Source organism: Camelus bactrianus, chromosome 6 (genome assembly GCF_048773025.1).
Source record: "Camelus bactrianus isolate YW-2024 breed Bactrian camel chromosome 6, ASM4877302v1, whole genome shotgun sequence".
NCBI classification, from domain to species: Eukaryota; Metazoa; Chordata; class Mammalia; order Artiodactyla; family Camelidae; genus Camelus; species Camelus bactrianus.
The window spans coordinates 63,284,016-63,304,063 of NC_133544.1; the positions used below are offsets into that span (position 1 = coordinate 63,284,016).

At 40.4% G+C, this 20,048-nt stretch overlaps 1 protein-coding gene and 1 long non-coding RNA gene across 3 annotated transcripts; one reads left to right on the top strand and one right to left on the bottom strand.

The window, feature by feature from the left end:
- Positions 1-283: 283 nt before the first annotated feature.
- OXA1L (OXA1L mitochondrial inner membrane insertase) lies at positions 284-13,747 on the bottom strand. Of its 2 annotated transcripts, none has more exons than XM_010954693.3 (10): positions 13,600-13,747; positions 12,972-13,133; positions 4,029-4,242; positions 2,120-2,263; positions 1,777-1,862; positions 1,425-1,589; positions 1,141-1,245; positions 887-1,049; positions 720-800; positions 284-634 (listed from the first exon to the last, which is right to left on the bottom strand). In XM_010954693.3, the coding sequence occupies exons 1-10, from the start codon at positions 13,660-13,662 to the stop codon at positions 507-509; spliced, it is 1,311 nt and encodes a 436-aa protein (XP_010952995.2). In that variant the 5' UTR covers positions 13,663-13,747; the 3' UTR covers positions 284-506. The 2 variants fall into 2 exon arrangements, with proteins under 2 accessions (XP_010952995.2, XP_045372449.2); XM_045516493.2 differs by having other exon boundaries at positions 4,029-4,245; positions 13,600-13,728.
- On the top strand, positions 13,740-15,486 carry LOC141577929 (uncharacterized). Its single transcript, XR_012507582.1, has 2 exons — positions 13,740-13,873; positions 14,819-15,486. It is a non-coding gene; the product is annotated as an uncharacterized LOC141577929 (long non-coding RNA).
- The last annotated feature ends 4,562 nt before the right edge of the window (positions 15,487-20,048 follow it).

The window sequence follows — 20,048 nt, forward strand, 5'->3', positions numbered from 1 at the left end:
AACTTTCTCAAGGACAAAAAGTAGACAGGTAACCTTGGGGCAAGTGAATGTTGTTCCTCCAGATACAGTCCCCACTTACCCGGCATACCTCTGACTGCAAGGCAAATGTGGATGGGACAAAACATCTGTGGGGTGGGGGGTGGGGGTCTAAGCCCTTAATGCCAGGTTACAACACAGACGCTTCCTAAGAGCATGGGCCGGCAGGAGCAATCACCACCCCGCTGATTCTGTTTTCTGAAGCACAGGCTCCATTTCCCTGTTTAATCAGTGTCGGGAAGCAGTGTATAGTAGAGAGGTTTACTAATTCTGTGGATGGGAAGAACACGTGGCTCCCCAGTGCTCTTTTACATTTAGGCGAAGAGTCTGTAGTGGAATCCACTTCTAAAATGAACATCAACTTGTCCCACAGTTTCTAGGTCTGGGGCAAGGACCCAGCCTCCAACTTATTCTAAGGTTGAGTCCTCTGAAGAGACAGAGTTCCTGCCAGCCTGAGCAGGGGACAGAATTCAGCCAAGCGTGTCACGCCAGGGATGCTTTGACTTTGGTTTGTTGCTGCTGCTGTTAGGGGTGCTGGCAGGGTCGTTCTTTCCATGCTGTAGCAGAGGGTTGTGGGTAAAAGTCTGTCGTAAGGGGCCTGGGAGAAGAAGAGAGAACAGGTTTTGATGAACAAAGGAAAGGAAGAAACAAATGCCAGAATTTAGCCTGCGAGGACTACTTACCCCTGGCTGCCAGCTCCAAGTGATTCTGCATGCGTCGTTCCCGCTCCTGCAGCTGATGTGTCATTTCGGCATTCTTCCAGCCTGTGTAAAGAGGAGTGAGACCGTTGGTCCTGGTCCCATTCTAGACCACCTTCCCCTGGCCCTGTTCACAGAGAACAGTCCCTTACCTCTTTTGAAGCTCTTTATGAAGCCTTCCCGTGGAGGTAATTTGTCAGGGTCATGCACAACACGTGGGGGGATTTTAAGTACAGTGCGTACGGCTGGAATACGCAGACAAGCCACCTGGCCCAGGGAAAACATGTTGGAGGAGAGCCAATACATGAACACTGCCTGGACGAGAGGGAAGAGAAGATACTCAGAAGCTGCATCCCTGGTCAGCTTGCATGGAAGGTTTGGAACCAGCCCCTAAGACATTACCTACCGAGGGGAAATGGATAGTTATGGGCAAGACTGCCAGGGGCATCAATCTGAGAAAATTTCTCATCCACTGAAGGTCAGAACTTTGCACTCCGGTTTCCGCACCTAACTGGGGGAAAAAAAGGAAAGGCAGAGGAGGAATAGCAAATGCGTGTCAATTTGGGTTGAACCTGGCTCAAATTTCTTACCCATCTATTTCTCCAGGGAGTCAAGAAGCACTACTCTGTACACCTAACTTCCCCTCACTCCCCACGCTGCAGGCCTGGCACTTGGCAAACCTGGGCTTACCTCAAGGACACCCCACATTGTAGCAGTGACCACCAGAGGTAGTATGTAGGTGGGGTCGGATAGTGTGAGATCCTGGAACCACCAGAGGCCACCTGTCTGCAGGCTGGGCACAGGAAGGTTGGCCATTTCTCTCAAGGCGATGAAGAAGGAGATGAAGATTGGGGCCTATGAGGCAGGATGAACAGTGTCAGGACCCTTTAGCAGAGGGAACATTTTTATTACTCCATTATTAAAACCCATGTAGTATAATAGCACCACCTGCTTTTTGGGGGTCCAGGGCATGGGAGACACAGGGGAGGTAATCTGATTGGTTTAGGATGTAGTTAAAGATGGGAAATGTTTTTTTGCTCACCTGAGTCAGAGGCAGGATGAGAGGTCTGAAGAGTTTAATATCATGCTTTTTCTGGTAAAACGTCATCTCCGAGGAGGCCCTGTAAACTGTGAAGGGAGGAGAAGTTAATGGCTGGGCTAAGAGTTGTGCTGGTGGAGGTGACCATCCTCGTCACCTGGCCCATTATATTTCTAACTGACCCTGGCCAGTCACTGGAAGCTTTAGGCCTAAGAAGCAAATAAATCTTTAGAACTTGCCCAACTCTAGCAACTCTTGGGCATTTAAGTTGTTCCCTTCCCTCAGCTGAATGTCAGGAAAGGTGCAAATGTGGTCCTCTCCCACGCTCATTCTCCAACTGACTCACACTCAGTGTGGTTTCCGGTCAACTTGGCCTCTCTGATTCGGGTGGAAAACTTCTGAATCTCTGGCATGTGGTTGTGGATCTTGGCTGCCTCTCGCTGGCCCTTCACGATGAGAGGAAACACCAGGCAGCGGGCAAGGACCGTACCTGGGAAACACAAACTAGGACTGGAGTGAAACTCAAGCCATTCTGCACCTAGAAGGTTGAGGGTTTTCAGGTCCTCCCTGAAAGGCTCTCTATCCCAGTCTCTTCCTGTGACTTAAGCCCAAGGGCCCCCAAGCAAAGGGCAAGGGTATGACTTAGTTCCTTTGAGGCTCAGTCCTCTGCTTTGACATCAAAATAGTCTAGCATTAACTTCTCTAAGCAAATGATCAGGAATCTTATTTGTTTCACTGAACAAAAAGGTGACAGAAGCCATTTTTCTAGATTAATAGTTTCCAAACTTTTCTATGATCAATAGAATCTTTTCTGTCCCAACTCTAAGTGTAACCCCAATATGACATAACAAATAAAATCAAACTGCCCTAGGTGAAGAGGTAGGCTGACTATAGGACTGTTCAAGCTCTGGCCTTTGCTCTGCTCAGAGACACTTTTATAGACCTCTAGCGCTCCCTGGAATGAAGTCTGAAAGCCACTGCCCTAGAAATACCTGGAGCAGGAGGTAATCTTGTGGAACTACTGCTTCAGCTCCTTCCGACTGCTTTTCTTACACTGCACATTTCCTGATCACTTCAACAAATACTTACTTAGTTTATGGTACCTGTAGAGAAGCAAGTGGGTCTGGGCTGAGAAGAGACCAGTGGGTGATACAGGTTTAGGCTTTATCAACATTATGGTGGATGGTGTGGATTGGGAAGAGAAGGCAGCTAAGGATGGAACCTAGAATACCAGCACTAGGTGGGCAGGTAGAGCACTGTGCAATGGAGATGAGAAGGTGTGGTCAGAAAGACAGAAGACAATCTAGGGGAGGGTATAGCTCAGTGGTAGAGCATATGCTTAGTATGCATGAGGTCCTGAGTTCAATCCGCAGTACCTCCACGAAAAACCAACCAACCAACCAAACAAACCCAATTACCGCCCCCAAAAAGCTTAAAAAACAGAAACAACAAAAAACCTAAAAAAATCTAAAAACCTAGAAAGATTGTCACAAAAGCCAACGGACAGAGTTCATGGTCTAGTGTCTAACACAGAAAAGGCAAGTATGAAAAGAAAAGAGGACTGAGCAGTGATGCCACTGGCAGTTAGAGCGAGGCGGTGTTAGCATGAGTCAGAATGCTGAGGCTCAGAGAAGAGAACGAAAGAAGCCCACTAGGTACAGAATACTCTTCTAAACAGCAGCTATGAAGGAAGGAGGAGGGTAGCAGTTAAAGGCGAACGCAGAGTGAAGGGAAGGAATTTCCCCCCGAGAAACACAAGGTATGCCTGAGCATATTTATATGGTCAGAGCAGGGCAGTAAAGCGGGAGAAGCTGAAGACACAGGGGAGACAGGATGATCGTGGGAGCAAGGTGTGGGAAAAAACAGAATTCAAAGCACAGTTTTAGCTTACAAGAGGAGCACTGTGGGGGTCTTCCAGTTTTGAGGTTTAAGTGCCTGACCTGACCTTCTGCATTCCTAACCAGGGCAGCTTCATCACTGTTAATGAGGTCCCCTGACTCGAACCCTATCTCACATTCAAATATCTATACTTCTTGAATCCCAAGTGATCTAGTGGTTTTTATAATGTCCTTTAGGAAATATAAGCAGAGTGCATCTAAGTACCACGAGCCTCTATTCCTCATTTGAATCATCTGTTTTTCTGAGCCCTAAACTTCTACACCTATTTCCTCAACCCACTCACAGAACTGCTATCTTAAAAGTTCTATCTCTAAGTCTGCATTTCCTCTACCCTCGTACAGGAGATAACCCCTTACATGCAGCAATGGCCCCCCACCAAGGCAGGCCTAGGTTAACATGCATAAATTCCAGTAAGTTCTGGATCAGTCCCACTGGGGTGAATGACCCCAGCCCCAGTTCAGAGAAGCTCTGTTCTGCAGCAGCGTGGACTATATCTGCAGTGTCTCCAGAAGCCACCTCAGTTGCCGCTGTGGGTGGCGGTGGTGCAGGAATGACTGGAGGGGCCTGAACCTGCTGGGGGGAGAAAAAAAGCCATGTGTCATATTCAGTAGTGGGGACACACACAAATCAAGGGTCTCCTTATGACAACCAATAGTGGGGCGAAACTCTCAAACTCCCTGCTTTCTCGTTCTCCCAGGGGAGCCTACACTGTCCACAGAATCCAAAACTTAAAAAAGGACACTTTATTTTCCCCTCTAGGCAGGAAGATAAATTTCTCAGTAAGATTTCATGGTGCTCCTTCATGCTGGGAAGTTATTTCTTGTATCAGTGTTTACTAAGCTTCACTGACTTGAGTGTCACTGGCACAAGATTTTGCATATATTGAAACTATTATGCTTTTTCTTTAGACAACTCAGTTTTTAAGACCAAAATATCTACCTGGTCTCATCCTCAGAAATACTAATGTCCATGAAATCATGGATATTCAAGTTATAATCACAGATACACAATTATAAATTGTGTCCACTGGGGGGGGGGGGGGAAAGCACAACCTAACAGTTGAGAATTGTGTTTTATTTTGGGCATTACCGAGGACTTAAGCCCAGAACATAGCTTCTTAGCTCTGAGGGACTGTTTTGAAGAGGTAAGGGAGGAGCCAGGATATATGAGTTTTTGAAGGAAAAAAAAAAAAAGAAAAAAGAACCCCCCCTCAAACCCAAAAACCAGGTAATCAAACATCAAAAGATGACAGCTAATTAAAGAAAAATCAGACATCCCAAGTTAATGAATTTATGCTTTTCTATGTATGGAAAGATGCAAGAGTCTGGGCTTATTGAAATCATCCCTTTGCTATGCACCTTAACTATCCAGGGTCAGTGTTCTGTCTTTCTCTGTCCTGAATCCCCTCAGGGTGCATCTTAGTGGGTGGCTGCAGTGGCTTATGGCTTGATGGCCCCGACATGCTTTGTTTACTGATATGGCAGGTGACCTTCTTTGGCCTCAGTGTCCCCTTCTCGGTCATAAATTCGAGCAGTGTTTGGGAGGCACTTCATGATCAATTTTGTCCCACGGTGCTAGGAAGGCTCATTCCTAGATCAGGTGAAGACTCTGGTGATATTCCACTCAGTGTGCTAATTTTGGATCAGGCCCTGTTGATAATCCAAAATTTTCTGGATTGCCTGTCTTATGTGGACAAAGAATGTCACCTGCCATGTCAGTAAACAAAGGATGCTGCAGACATCAACCCAGCAGCCACCCCACACTGGGCACCCTGGGGGATTTGGGATGGAGAAAAACAGGATACTGGCCCTAGATAGTTAAGGCACGTATCAAAGGAATGATTTCAGTAAGCCCAGACTCTTACATCTTTATGTACACAGAAAAATACTAAACTCATTAAATTGAAATGTCTGTTTTTTCTTTAATTAGCAGTAATCTGATATTCCAACTACTTGTTGGTTTTTTTTTTTGTTTTTGTTTTTTTTTTTTTTTTTTTTAAATAAAACTCCCATACATCCTGGCTCCTCCCTTACCTCTTTGGAGTAGTCCCTCAGAGCTCTCTGAGAGGCTGTCTTCCGGGCTTAAGTCCTCAGCAAGTCTGCCAAACAAAACATAGTTCTCAACTTTAGTCTGTGTATTTTTTTTCCCTTCCAGTCAACGCTTTTGGCTACCACGAAGGGGCCCAGAGAAGATCTCTCTCCTTTGCCTCAATTCTATGAGGATCCAGAGCCTCTTGTGCCCATCTGCCTCAGAGTCCAGATGAATCTGGGCAAGTTTCTACTGATTCTTGGATCTCCTGATTATTGCCTGATGATCCTGAATTTTATTTGGCTGTGTCTAACAGGCACCTGGCTCCCCAGTTGAAAGATACTGGGGAGTAACTCCCCAGCTGAAAGCTACTGGAGGAACTCAGTTGAAAGACATTGGTTATTGCTCAGTTGAGACACTGAGCAGTCTGGATTGGGTGACTGACAGGCTGCCCTAACATCTTTGCCTCCAAATGACACTCCAGCCAAGTTTATGTACGTACAAAACTTCCACTTACAAGTATTTACTTAATTGGGAATTAAAGGAAACCTTGCCCTGAAAACGGTCAATATGGGGCTCTTTTATTGCATGTGCAGTTAAGTTACAGAAAGCAGGTTTCATAAAATATCTTTTCAGAATTCCGACCTTAAAGAAACACAAGTTCTTCTAGGGGTATCTTGTATTTTTCTCCTTTGAGATATAAACGTTTCACCTGATCTTCTTAAGCGTGTGCCTGCATCTATGTGTGTGTGTTTTGAGAACTTGTTCTCTGCCATCCAGAAGGCACACACATTTTGTACATTTGGCAGCCAATCAAACAGACTGTGATTCTGAGCAGTCTTTTTTTTTTTGACTGTGCCAACTCTCAGGGGCATTTTGCCATCTTAATCTTCATTGCGTCAGCCTGTACAGTGAAGGACTTTACTTTCTTAGACTATTTTTGGGAGTAAACTTTCTGGATCTTGTTTAGGCAACATTCTTCACACTCTCTTGTGGGGATGCTTCTTGCATCTTATTGGTTTGAATCACTATTAAGATATATCTCATTAAAAGCCAAATGACTGATCCTTTAAATTGGAAAAACTCTAAACTGGTAAATTTTTAGAGAGTCTCATTATAAACAGCTGTTTTATTGGTAGCTATGGAAAAAGAAAACCAAATTAGAATGTAGAAAAAGATAGATATAATGGTTAACCTTAGAACTTCTTTAGTTTAAAACAAAAAACTTGTTTGGGAGGACTTATTCTTGGTCTCCGCTTCTCCTCAATGGATTTTACAGATGCTAGTAAAAACATTAGAACGATTAACGTTAATTAGGTTGATTAACAGGGAAATAAGAAAAAACTGAAGGGAATGTCTAAGACTTTTTCCCAACAAGGTGGGTATTTTAAAGGAACTCATCCCCAAAAGACAAGGAAAACTCTAGACGGTTTTAAGAAATGAGGTAAGTTTTAAAAAAAAGTCAATGGGATTAAAACAAAAGGTTTTGGTACAATATAACCTAAGGTTTGGATGGGTTAAAGGGATCACATTAAGGAGCTCCAAACAAGTCTGCTATTTTTACCCCAGTTTAAAAAAAAAATGTGTGTGTGTGTGTGTGTGTGTGTGTGTGTGTTTAAAGGCTGTTAGAAAATTACACTGAGATACCTGACCAACAATTGCTTGGGGCAACAGCTAGGCCAAGTGATCAAGTTAAAGATTGACAAAAGGGCCCGAGTCCCCTGGCTCAATCCCTCATTAGGGACCCCATAGCCTTTTATACAAAAATACCATTTTATACAGTTAGGATAAAAAGAAAGGTCTCTGGACTCCCTATTAGATAAAGGTTTGTTGATGGGGGTCCTAATAGAAACTAAAGTTAAAGGTATAAAAACTAAAAGAATTGAGATGAAAGTTTATAAAAATTGGTATTTTAAATGGGCTTTATATAAGATGGTTACATCTCTTTTGCCTAATTATACTGTAGGATAGACACGTTTCACTGGGGAATGCTCCCCCCGCCTAATATAAGACAGGGCATATGAATCTGCCTCTCAGGAAATATTAATTAAACATACTAAAGGAAACTGATGGGGTTACATGGGCCTGCACAATATAAAGTAAAAAACAGGAGCAATATTCAGGGGCTAATAAAATAACAATGGAGATTTTGCTTTGGATTTAACCTGTGCACTCAGAGAGGGCCTTTGTTGAATGCATTGTATAAGCTTTTAAAGTCATGATAAATTAAACCCCAAAATTCTATAACATAGAACTCTTGGAATTTCAGTTTAGTTGGAAATCTCATTGATATAAAAAAGCAAATAAAAAGAAAATACAATTGGGTAAGTCAATCTTTCAGTATCATTTTGGCAACAGATGTTCTTTGGGGATTTAAAAACAACTGTCTTTGTCTTGCAAATCCCTACAAATCAGAAATGTACAGACAGACCACAATGACCTGAGCCTGAGCCTAATTAATTAGCTCAATTAAGTAAAACCTTAGACCAAGGGGGAAAAAAAGAGAGAAAAGGCCTTTTTAAACTCAAACTGCTAAAAAGGCTTCCTCATCTAAAATCTAAGTCATAGCCTCCTTAAGGGTTTATCAAGGAGAAATAAACATCTTAAAAGTCTTTCCCACAAATAGTAAAGCCTTAATCACATGAACAAATAAATTTAACTTATTCTGTTATTTATAAACTAGTAAGTTGATATTGTAATATGTGATTCATAACTAAGTGTTTAAAGTGAAACTACGAGATTTCTAGTTTTGTCTGTTTGTGTGTAAACATTATACACATGAGATGTCACTACCTCCAGATAATGCTAGCAGAATTAAATTTTTGAAAGAGCTCTATTTAATTGACTTAAATGTAAGCACTTACAAATTAAGTATTTCTGAATATAAAGGAAACTGGCCAGAATGAATTTCAGGTTCTTGTGATCTAGAAAATTCAATATTAAATTAATATCTGATATTAAAGCTAGCTTAAGCATGTTGGTCTGATCAATACAGACATGTCTTTTATTGTACTTAGGTTAACTGAAGGTCAATAAGTTCATGCTATTTCTGTTGCAGAGTTTGACAGCAAGAAAGAAATTCACTTGGTATGATGATATTTTCATAAGTTATAAAATAAAGGTAAATGAGGTAGTTTTCAGGTGAACTCCTTATAAATAATTATGTTTTGGATATGTCTATCTGAAATAGTTTCTCTAGATTTTTGTTAACTTGAGTTTTGCTAAATTAAATGATGGGAAACCACTGAATATCCAGGCCATTTCAAGTAAGATAAAATACTGAAATATCAATTGCTAAACAAGTCTAAATTTATTACTTTTGTCTTCTTACAAGAGGAAAACTAAAGATATTTGGGGTTTATTAGATACATGTCTTGTACCACATTAAGGAAAGAAGTTATACCATGAGAAGATGTATGTTTCTGAAGGTTATGGAATATTCCTAAATTTGCCAACCAGTATATACTGGTATGACAAACTGTTCACAATTACTCGCTTCTTGGTTTTCACTACAGATTAAGGTTTTAATTATTTAATTTTTAATTTTTATATGTATATATATTGTTTCAGCATGTATCAAAGTTTTATTTATTTATTTATTTAATTTATTTATTTTATGTTTAATGAAGGACAGTAGGATGACAAAGAATGCTGACAAAATACTGATGTTAGATGCAAAATTAGTTAATGTCCTACAGGGCAAGAAAAACACAACTTTTGGGGTTATCTTTTCTATCTGATAGAAATAATTTGCATCTCTTCTGGACAAACCAACCAACCGACCAAACTGTACCTTATCAAACTTTCTAAAGTTAGTGTCTAACTTTACAGAGCTGGAAAATGTCTTGACCCTAATTAACAGTAAATAGTAAATTAAAGAAAGGTGTATATTTCTAGAGTCAGATGATTTTTAGGCAGGCTTCTTAGGCCATGCTCTTGTATGATGCTGATAAGACATCTAGTCATCCTTTTAGTTTATTTCTGAGTTCTGGATAATTTTTCTTATCAGTCCGTCTCTATGATTGCAAACTTCAAAAGTTACTTATGATTGCAAAAATGGCTGATTTTATTATATATTGGGGTTATTTGACCTGACTCATTTGCAAAGAAGCCTCACTGTTGTATGGTCAGCAAATCTAGAGCGTGTAGTGCCGAAGAACCACTACAGCCAGAGGATTAACTATTTTTTTGTCAGGGGAGAGGTAATTGGGTTTATTTATTTATAATGGAGGGACTGGGGACTGAACCCAGTACCTTGTGCATGCTAAGCAGGCTATCCTACCACAGAGCTATACCCTCCCCACCCAGAGGATTAACTTCTGTTTGGAGATTTCACAAGGAACTAGAATTGAATGTTCATTCCCCACTATCATACCAAAGGTATTTTAAACTTGATTGAGGTATAATTCACACATTATACAGTTCATTCAAAGTATGTAATCCATCAATCCATTGGCTTTTAGTATGTTCAGAGCTGTGCAAGATTAAGGATCTTAAAGGTTAAAGTTGTAATATGTGTAATTAATTAGGTAACAATTTTGTTATAAAAAGTAGGCTAGTGCAGGATTAGTTTTCTTCTCTCTGTTAAGAGAAGAGTTTTTTAAAATTCTATTTTTGATAACAGATTGTATGAGTTTCTTTGCCTTTAAGTAATCTGTATTTGTTCTTGAAATCTTTTGTTACTTTGGTTCAGTGAATAAGTACTGTTTCACAGTGATCCATGATCCTATTTGACCAAATGTTTTGAAACCTTTTTGATATTTTTGACAAACTTCTCAAGTAACAAATTAAGTTATTTTATCCTCCAGCTAACTCTGGAATGTTTCAAAAAAAGCCCCCTGAGGCATCTCAGAGAGAAATGTTAAGCTAATTAGGCTTATTTGGTATATTAAATTACTTGAGAAACATCAAATGATTGGAGATAAACCTTTTAGGTTATACTGTATAAGTAAATATCATTAATATAGATATTCCAAAATTTGTATGGAATTCCTAAAAATCTGAAACATCCTGGTATAATGTATCAGTCATAATTCTAGTATTATCTTAAAATGTTGTATGTCACAGATATACCCAAGTTTCTTGTCAATTACACTGTAATCAGATCTTTAAAGATGCTGTTTTAAGTCTTCTGTTGTTCATAGATAACCAATGTTTTACCCTAGTGCTTTTATAAAGTGAAGATCTTCAAGAAGATTCATAAAAAGAACTTTTTGACAAATATAAGTTTCTGATAACTTTTAGATCGTATCACTGACCTGGCTAAGAAGGTATAAAACTATTCAAAAACCTGATGACTTCATCCAGATCAACAGTAATTTATTACATGGGACTGAGTGAATTGACAAATACGATTTATAATTTTCTGAAATATACTGGCTTTTTTTTTGTTACAATATTTTAAAATGCTTCTATTTTATTTATTTTTAAAAACATTTAAAAAAATTGAGTTATAGTCAGTTTACAATGTTGTGTCAATTTCCATTGTAGAGCACAATTTTTCAGTTATATTAAATATACTGGCTTTTAATCTTTGTTTTCCAGAAAAATCTTTTCTCTTACACTATGACCTACAGCAAGTTGATAAAGTATACCTTTGTAAATAAAGATGAAATATTTATCTTTTTCTCTACCTGATCCTTCCAGAATTTGTCTTCTCCAGCTGGCTCCCCTGTGGACTTGATGATTTACTGTGACCAGATTACAACTAGTTATACTAATCATTGTTTTAATTTGTTCTCTTTGTTTCCAAATCCTTTATGCCTCTCTTTGCTGTACTATGATCTTATTAACGTTACTACCTATAGTACTTATCCTGTCTATTTTATAAGATTGTCTTTTGCATTACCCATTGTGTAATGAGACCTTAAAAGAAATTAATAATGGCTAAAAATCTTGAGATAGTTGACCATATATTATGACTCTATACAGATTAATTGTAATAGTGCAATTCTAGACATGGGAAGCAGCAGCAAGGGAAAATATTTCCTGGATCATAACAGACTAGTAAGACAGGTGATTCAGAAAACTTACAGGGCCTGATCCCAAAATCAACATTGAATGGCCTATCAGCAGAATCTTCCCCTGATCTAGGAATGAGCCTTCCTAGCACTGTGGAACAAAATTGGTCATGAAGTGCCTCCCAAACATTGATCCAATTTATCAAGAAGAGGTCCTGTGGATAAGGAATGTTGCCTGCCACATCTGCAAACAAAAGATGTTGGGACCATCAGTCACCCAGAATGAGTACTACAAGAGGATTCAGGATGGAGAAAAACAGGATACTGGGCCTAGGTAGTTAAGATGTATATCAAGGGAATGATTTCAATAAGCGCAGACTCTTGCATCTTTCCATACACAGAAAAGCACTAAACTTTTACAAAAGACAACTTTTGAGATGTCTGGTTTTTCTTTAATTAGCAGTAATCTTTTGATGTTCCAACTACCTGTTTTTTTTTTTTTCTTCAAAACTCCTATATATCCTGGCTCCTCCCTCATCTCTTCGGAACAGTCCCTCAGAGCTGAGAGGCTGTATCTGGGCTTAAGTCCTCAGTAATGCCCTAAATAAAATACAATTCTCAACTGTTAGGTTGTGCTTTTTTTTTTTTCCCAGTTGACAACTCTATCTCATTTACCTTCATTTTATAACTTATGAAAATATCACCAAGTTAATTTTTTTCTTGCTGACAATCCTGCAACAGAAATAACATAAGCTTACTGACCTTCAGTTAACCTAAGTACAGTAAGACATGTCTGTATTGATCAGATCAACAAGCTTAAGCTAGGTTTAATGCCAGATATTAATTTAGTATGGAATATTTTCTAGAACACAAGAATCTGAAATTTATTTTGGCCAGTTTCCATTATATTCAGAAATACTTAATTTGTAAGTGCTTACATTTAAGTCAATTAAATAGAACTGTTTTAAAATTTTAATTCTGCTAGCATTATCTGGAGGTAGTGACATCTCATGTGTATAATGTGTACACAGACATATAAACAGACATTATCACCATCAGTAGCTTGATACCATTCTTGACACCATATAAACAACACCTTATATATAAGGAAAACCTCTCTTGCTGTCTTTCAATCATTTCCCCACGGATTTGAAACGCTATCCCAAGCAGAGATGCTATCATTTTGGGGAGGTGCATGGAGTGTGGACAAGAACTCTGCTCCACATTCCCCTCCTCCTAGTCAAAAGAAAGTAAGAACAGATCAAGAAAGACGCACCACTCCTAATGTTGCAGAGACAAAAGTCCTCTTACCTGGGCTTCTGCAAAAGAGATGGGAGAGGTACTGAGGCCGCGTGGGCCTGGGGCCATGAGGAGGACATAGTGCTGGTGCCGGCAGCACTGGCCGGCTGGGAACCGGAGCCCAGCTGTCAGTGGTTTCTGGGGCCACTGGTAAGGCCCTGCAACGCTGTGGAACTGAGTGAGTAAAAGGAGAATGGAATCCTTTTATCGGGAGAAGTCACTTATTATTTATTCTCACTTCCCCCCTCAGCCCCCCCCACCGCCCTCCCCAAAAGACAGGCAGCCCCCTACCACAGGTAAGGGCATTGCTACTCCCCACTCTCAGACACCCCAGTGAAGGTATGCAACCAGTGAGTCCTGCATCTCAGCTACTGCAGACCCACCCAGGCGCCCAGAGATTGAAGCTCAGGTTTTCGTGGAAGGGATGACGCTTGTTTCCAGGGAACAGAGCACGACACGGGCTGCTGAGCCCACGGCGTCGGGGACGTAACCCTCTGGCGTCCTCATGTGACCCGAGGTTATGAGACGCAGGTCCCGGTGAGCAGGTCAGCGTCTGCTCATGCCCACAGCACGAGCTGTCCCTGGCTTGGGTCACAGGGACAGGGTGGCAACCCGGCGCTCAGCCCCGGGGCATCCTTACCTGACGCTGGGGCCGTAGCAGGCGCAGGAGCTCCCGGCGTCCGCACATCAACCGCAGCGCCATTTTTCCGGAAAGAGGACTTCCGTTCGCGCCTGCGCACTCAGAACCGCAGCCTCGCGGGAGTAGGCCCTTTTGGAAATGTGCGTGAAGCCAGAGCTGTCGCCGCTCTCGGAGGTAAAGGAGACTGGAGCTTGGCGGCCATATTTGAAGTGGGTAAGAAGCCGCAAAGGGCCGCATTCACAAGATCTCGCAGAGAGTTTTCGGGAGATAGAAGGTAAGAACCACATAACCGGTTTCCGTTACTGGCTGCATAACTCCGGGAACTATTTCTCCGTCCGCTAAATCTGCGATTCTCCTGCGATTTGTTGAGTGAAAAATACCCTCTAGACAGTCTTGGCAGTGCTTGGTGTGGGGTTTTTCCTGCCCAGTGATGTTCGATTTTTATTGCTAGGTAGTATTGTAATCGCAAATCTAGAGGAATTTGAGGGTAGTTTGGAGTTTGACAGAAATTGAGGGAACGAACTTCTAGGGAAGGAACCACCTGCAGCAAGCTTGGAACCTCTCTCTAGATTCTGTTGTGTAAGATGATTGAAGGTTTTTATTGTCTAGACGCTTAGGTCTAGGTTGCTAGGGTTCTTGAAACTGAAAGCATTTCTAGAGTATGAGGTGAAGTTCCCCTCCTCCAAAGAAAAAAAAGTACTCCTCAGAAAGGTGGGAGTTGACTATATTTGAACCCCTACAAAGTCTCTCAAACTGAGGTGCTTTTTGAATAATAAAGTATAGATTGGGAAAAGTACAGTAACCTGAAATGATTTCAATCACTGATATTTTGGATGGTTATAAATGTACCTGACAGAAACTAAAAATAGAAAGCAAAGAAATATAATTAAGATTTAATAATAATTAGGGGGTATGACGTAACAGTCACATATGTTGGACACTATTGTAAATAAGCTTTTTAAAGGTTACTTTGAAAAGTCAATACAGTTAGAGGTGATGCTAGCTACAGAACTCTTGGTAACAAAAACAAAACGAACAGAAAAAAACTGTCAAATGGTGGACTTCGGTGGCCCCAAATGAATCTTACCTTCCAGTTTTGCACCGCTGATAGTTCCCTCCTCTTGAATGTGGACTAGCCTGTGACTTAACATTTATCCTTAGAATGCATTTTAGGCCCATGCCTTAAGAAGATTTAATAGCTCCTACTTTTGCTTTCAAGGGGAAGCTGCCTATTGAAGTTTGACTTCTCAGACTTCCATGCTGTGAAAAACCCAGCCTAACCACAAGGAGGAGCACTGAGGACTTGGCTAACAGCTCCAGTTAAGCTCCCAGCCAACAGTTACCACCAACACTACAGCTCTATGAAGAAGGCCATTTTTGGAAGTGGGTTCTTCAGCCTACTGGAGCTAATTTAAGAGTGACTCTATGTGGAGGGAGATAGGCTGCTTGCTCTGCCTAGCTCTGCCCAAGTTGCAAAATGACAAGCAAATACAATGATTGTGGTTGTAAGCCACTAAGTTTTGGAGTACTTTGCTGTGTGGCAGTAGATCACTGAAATGTATTCTAACGTTAATGTGACTAGGTATTTGTATTTGGGAAGAGAGCATTTCCTTACTACTAAAGCTAACTGAGGTCTGCTATGGAGGTTCCTTAAAAAACTGAAAAGAGGGGGAGGGTGTAGCTCAGTAGTAGGGCAAGTGCTCAGCATGCACGAGCTCCTGGGTTCAATCCCCAGTACCACCATTAAAATAAATAAATAAACCCAATTATCCGCCCCCCCAAAAAAAACAAAGAAAAAAAAAAACTGAAAAGAAACTTACCATGTGATCCAGCAATCCCATTGCTGGGCATGTATCTGGAGAAAAATAAAATTCAAAAAGACACCTGCACCCCAGTGTTCATAGCAGCACTATTTACAATAGCCAAGACATGGAAGCAACCCAAATGTCCATCAACAGGTGACTGGATAAAGAAGATGTGGTACATATATTCAATGGAACACTACTCAGCCATAAAAAAGAACAAAATAATGCCATTTGCAGCAATATGGATGGACCTGAAGATTGTCATTCTTAGTGAAGTGTGCCAGAAAGAGAAAGAAAAATGCCATATGACATTTATATGAGGAATCTAAAAAATAATAACAATAATAATGACAAAAATGAACTACTTATTATTTATAACTAAGATAATTGATTTCTTGAATATGTATAAGCACATTTGACTTCTTTATGACTGGATTACAACATTCTGTTGATTCTTATTTTGTAGTTGGCTTTATTCCTTTGATAACTATGTAATTTTAAAAAGCTAAAGCTCTAATCTGCTCTTAGAAACAATGATCAGTACCTACATGTAAACTAAAAAAATGTGAAATATACTGTATGTATTTACATGCAACATAATGTGTATGTGCATTTGAACTGTAATAATTCTACCCAATGGAAAAATGTTCATGATTTAGTAAAAAAATGTTTATAATTATGTAAAAGAACTAGGATATAAAACTATAAGTACATTGTGATGTTAATTTTATGAAAATAAAAAATAAATTACGTATCTTAGGGAAAAAGCCTGGAAGAAAACATACCAAACATTTTATTATGATAATCTCAAGGTGGTGAAATTATGGGTGATTTTTCATTTCCATTTTTATATTCTATAATTTTAACATTCCTTGCAATGATTTTATATTTCATTTATATTCCTAGATACTATTTGTGTTAGTTTGTTAAGGCTGCCATAACATTATTACCACAGGCTAGGTGACTTAAACAACAGAAATTAATTTTCTCATAATTTTGGAGGCTAGAAGTCCAAGATCAAAGTGTCAGCAGGTTTGGTTGCCTCTGGGGCCTTTCTCCTTGGCTTGCAGACGGCCATCTTCCTTCTGTGTCTACATGGTTGCCCCTTTGTCTGAACATGTTTCTGGTATCACCCCGTTGTGTCCAAATTTCCTCTCTTATAAGGACACTGGCCACATTGGATTAGGGCTCATCCTAAAGGTCTCATTTTAACTTCATGGAAGATCTTATCTCTAAATACAGTTATACTCTAAGGTATTGGGAGTAAGAATTTCAACATATGAATTTTGGGGAGATACAATTCAGTTTATAGCACTATTTTAAAAAGTTATTGGTATATTATTGAAAATATCAGAAACAAAAAATGGGGCAAGTGTGAGCAAAGTGATACATGGTGGATAATGGTAGGAGGAGAGCTGAAGTAACAAGAGTGATGCCTGCATTAGTGATTGTTTACTATGTGCTGAGCATCGTGCTAAGCTATATTCATCATCTCACTAAATCATTGATTTAAACATTGAGTACATTTGGCATCAGGTTTGGGGAAACATTGAATCCTGAGAAGCTGTGGACTTTTGGTTTTATTATGTAGACAAGAAAAAGAATTTGAAGGCAGGAAAATGACACAAGAGAGGGGATTTTAGGAAGTTTAATAACAGAATGAAGCAGACTCCATTCCATCCCAGGGGTCAGCAAACGTTGTCTGCAAAGGGCTGGAAAGTAAATATTTTAGGCTTTGTGGACCACATGGTCTCTGTGACAACTGTTGAACTCTCATTGCTGTGTGAAAGCAGCCACAAATGGTATGTGAACAAAGGGGTTTGGTGGTGTTCCAATAAAACTTTATGCACAAAATAGGTGACAGTTGGATACAGCCCATTGGCCACAATTTGCTGATCCTTAGAATAGACATAGACAGTAGCAGAAGGAAATTGGTGGTCCAAGACCAGTTAGGAGGAGAAAATTATAATAATTCATATGGACAGTGAGGTGGGTCTGAATTAAGCTGGGCCAATGTGATGGGAAGGGACAGGTATTAGAGACGTTTTAAGAGAAAATGGAGATCAGTGGGTGTGGGACTTGAAGTTGAAAAAACTAAAAATACTGGGGATTCTGAGGAGGAAAGTCAGGAAAATGTGCCCCTGACGTAACTGGATAAATTAGTGTGCTGGTCACTTTCTTGGTTGCTCCCAGATCCTTCTCTGCTCTTACCTTCTCTGTCTTGCATCACATGGAACTACATTTCCTTGTCTTCTGGCTTCTGGATAAATCTGGCAATGAGTCGCTAGATGAAGAGTGTAGAAAGAAAGGAGAGAGAATCTAGGGTGCTTTCTCCTCCTTTCTCTGCTTTCTGCATTATTCCTAGCAGGTGCAGCTCCTTCTCCTTGGCCAGACAGCCTTTCTCTCGATGATCCTAGCTCCCTTCATGCAGAGCTTGTCATGATTCTGGTGCTCTCTGGATGCCCTTAGATTCTGGGCTCTAGTAACACCAGCAACTCCCATTGTCCCTCCAGCCTAGGGTGTGATAAAATTTGCCTGCTGTTGCCAATTTCTAGATTGCTTCACTGTTCCATGTTTGACTTCATAGCCCTTCTATTTCCCCATGTACCAATTCCTTGAGGTAAAATTTCTCTGGCATACTTCGAGTGGTTTCTCTTTCCTGGCTGGACCCTAACTAATTGCCTCAGCTCCAAACCTGACCTCTTTGTGATGTTGGAGCCAGAAATCTACAAACTGCATTACTGCTTCACCTGCTGGCTCCCCGTTCAACTCTGCCAATAAAGGGTGCTAGAGGGAGACGAAACCTGGAGGAGGGGAAGGGGACTTGCTTCTTGTTTGTTCCCTGTGGGCTTCCTATCTCATTGCATTTCCTGGGAGCAGCATCCCAGATGCACTGCTTCACCTCAGCAGTGCTTCTCTTAGCAGTCACTGAATCTGGTTTACAATTTCCCCCAGCACTTGCGGAACCAGTCTTATCAAACCCCCTCAGAGACACCAGTACCAGTTGCCGGGTGCTCCCTTCTCAGATAACTGAATTCAGTTCTGAGGAGTCTCTTCTCTAAGCTTCAACATTCTTCTAGCCCCGGTCTCTTCCCTTTGTTCCCTCAAACCGTGGGGGTGGTAGCTGCTTTCGGCAGTTGCAACTTCTCCTGTACTTTGGAGTTCTCTTTTTGCCTTTTTTTGTTACACAGTTAACAACTTTAGACCTAACTTAACAATTCTTTACATTCAGTTCTCTCTGTGCAAATAACTGGTGTGGTTTCTGTCTCCTGACTGGATTCTGTTACAGAAGGGGAGCTGGATTTTGGGGAAGGTGTCAGGTTTAGTTTTGGAGATCTGAATTTGCAATGACAGTGGGATATCCATGTACCGATATCTTGTACATAGGTGGAAAAATGGCACTGGAGTTTGTGGGAGAGATAAGAAACTGAAAATATTTGTCATTGTCAGTACTGATACAATGTTGGAAACTGTAAGACTACTTGAATTCTCTGGATGGGTAGTGTGGAGAGCCAAGAGCAGATGGTTAAAAATGGTCAACAGTGGTCTACATATACTCACAAAGAAGAGGTAGCAAAATTAAGAAAAATCACACACTTGAAGATACAATGATAACTTTATGATAAAGCATTGATAAATGAAGCCCATACCAAGATTTTTTTTGCGTATAGTTAACTTTTTACCCAACCTGTATTTCCGAGTCTGTCCAATATTGGGACTATTGTGACACACCAAAGCCTATGTACTCAGGAGCTCCTACTTTTTCTCCAAGAACTTTGGGGAAAGCCCCCAGGTCACATCGACGACAGTGACTTATCCTTCCTCTTTTATCTTTCAGTTCTTCCAGTTTACTTCCAGTAATATAGTCATACTGTAGAAAGTTACAAAAAATATGAGAAATTTTTATTATCTAATGAACTGGGGCTCTATTATTTGACAATTAATTTTCATGTCTTATTAATTTGTTACTGAACTCAGGTTTGGCTGCTCGCTGCTCAAAAGCCAATATTTGAGAGGCAAGTGTCAATGGGAAGAAAAAGTGCTTTAATCAGAAAAGCCAGCAATCTGGGGAGAAAATGGACTTCTGTCCAGAGACCAACTCCAAAGATTCTGCTTAGCTTTGATAGTTTTTAAAGGGAAAAGGGGTTGGGGGGAGAATCTCAGTGAATCATCAAGGCACAAGGTTGGACTCTGCATCATTGTCCACTGCCTGCAAGCTGGCTGACTCTCTCTTCAGATGCTGTCTTGCCCATGTAATCTGCCTGCAGAATTGCTAAGGGAGCTGTTGAGGGCAGAGAGCTAATCATTCTTTAACTGCTTAAATCTTCATTCTTACTTCTTTTTTTGCAGGGGGAAGGTAATTAGGTTTTTTGAAAAAAAAATCTATCTATCTATCTATCTATCTATCTATCATCTATCTATCTATCTATCTATCTATTTACTTATTTTAATGGAGGTACTGGGGATTGAACCCACTTCTTTTTATCTAGGAAAAGAATCAACAGGTTAGGCAAAGCATTGTGTGCATTCAAGAGAGCATAAGTCAGGAGTTAGTTTCAACTGCTTAGTGATCTCATTTCTGTGATTAGGTTCTTTTAAGGTTGGAGGGACAGAAATGGGAAAATAGGAAAGGGGCAAAATTGC

What these genes read in the sequence shown, in the direction of transcription:
- OXA1L (XM_045516493.2), bottom strand. Translation starts at nt 13,662, where the DNA reads ATGGCGCTGCGGTTGATGTGCGGACGCCGGGAGCTCCTGCGCCTGCTA. An exon ending in TCATCCTGCCTCTGACTCAG is followed by an intron (nt 1,590 to 1,776) that starts GTGAGCAAAAAA and finishes CCTGCCTCATAG; the next exon opens with GCCCCAATCTTCATCTCCTT. An exon ending in CAATGTGGGGTGTCCTTGAG is followed by an intron (nt 1,246 to 1,424) that starts GTAAGCCCAGGT and finishes TTTTTCCCCCAG; the next exon opens with TTAGGTGCGGAAACCGGAGT.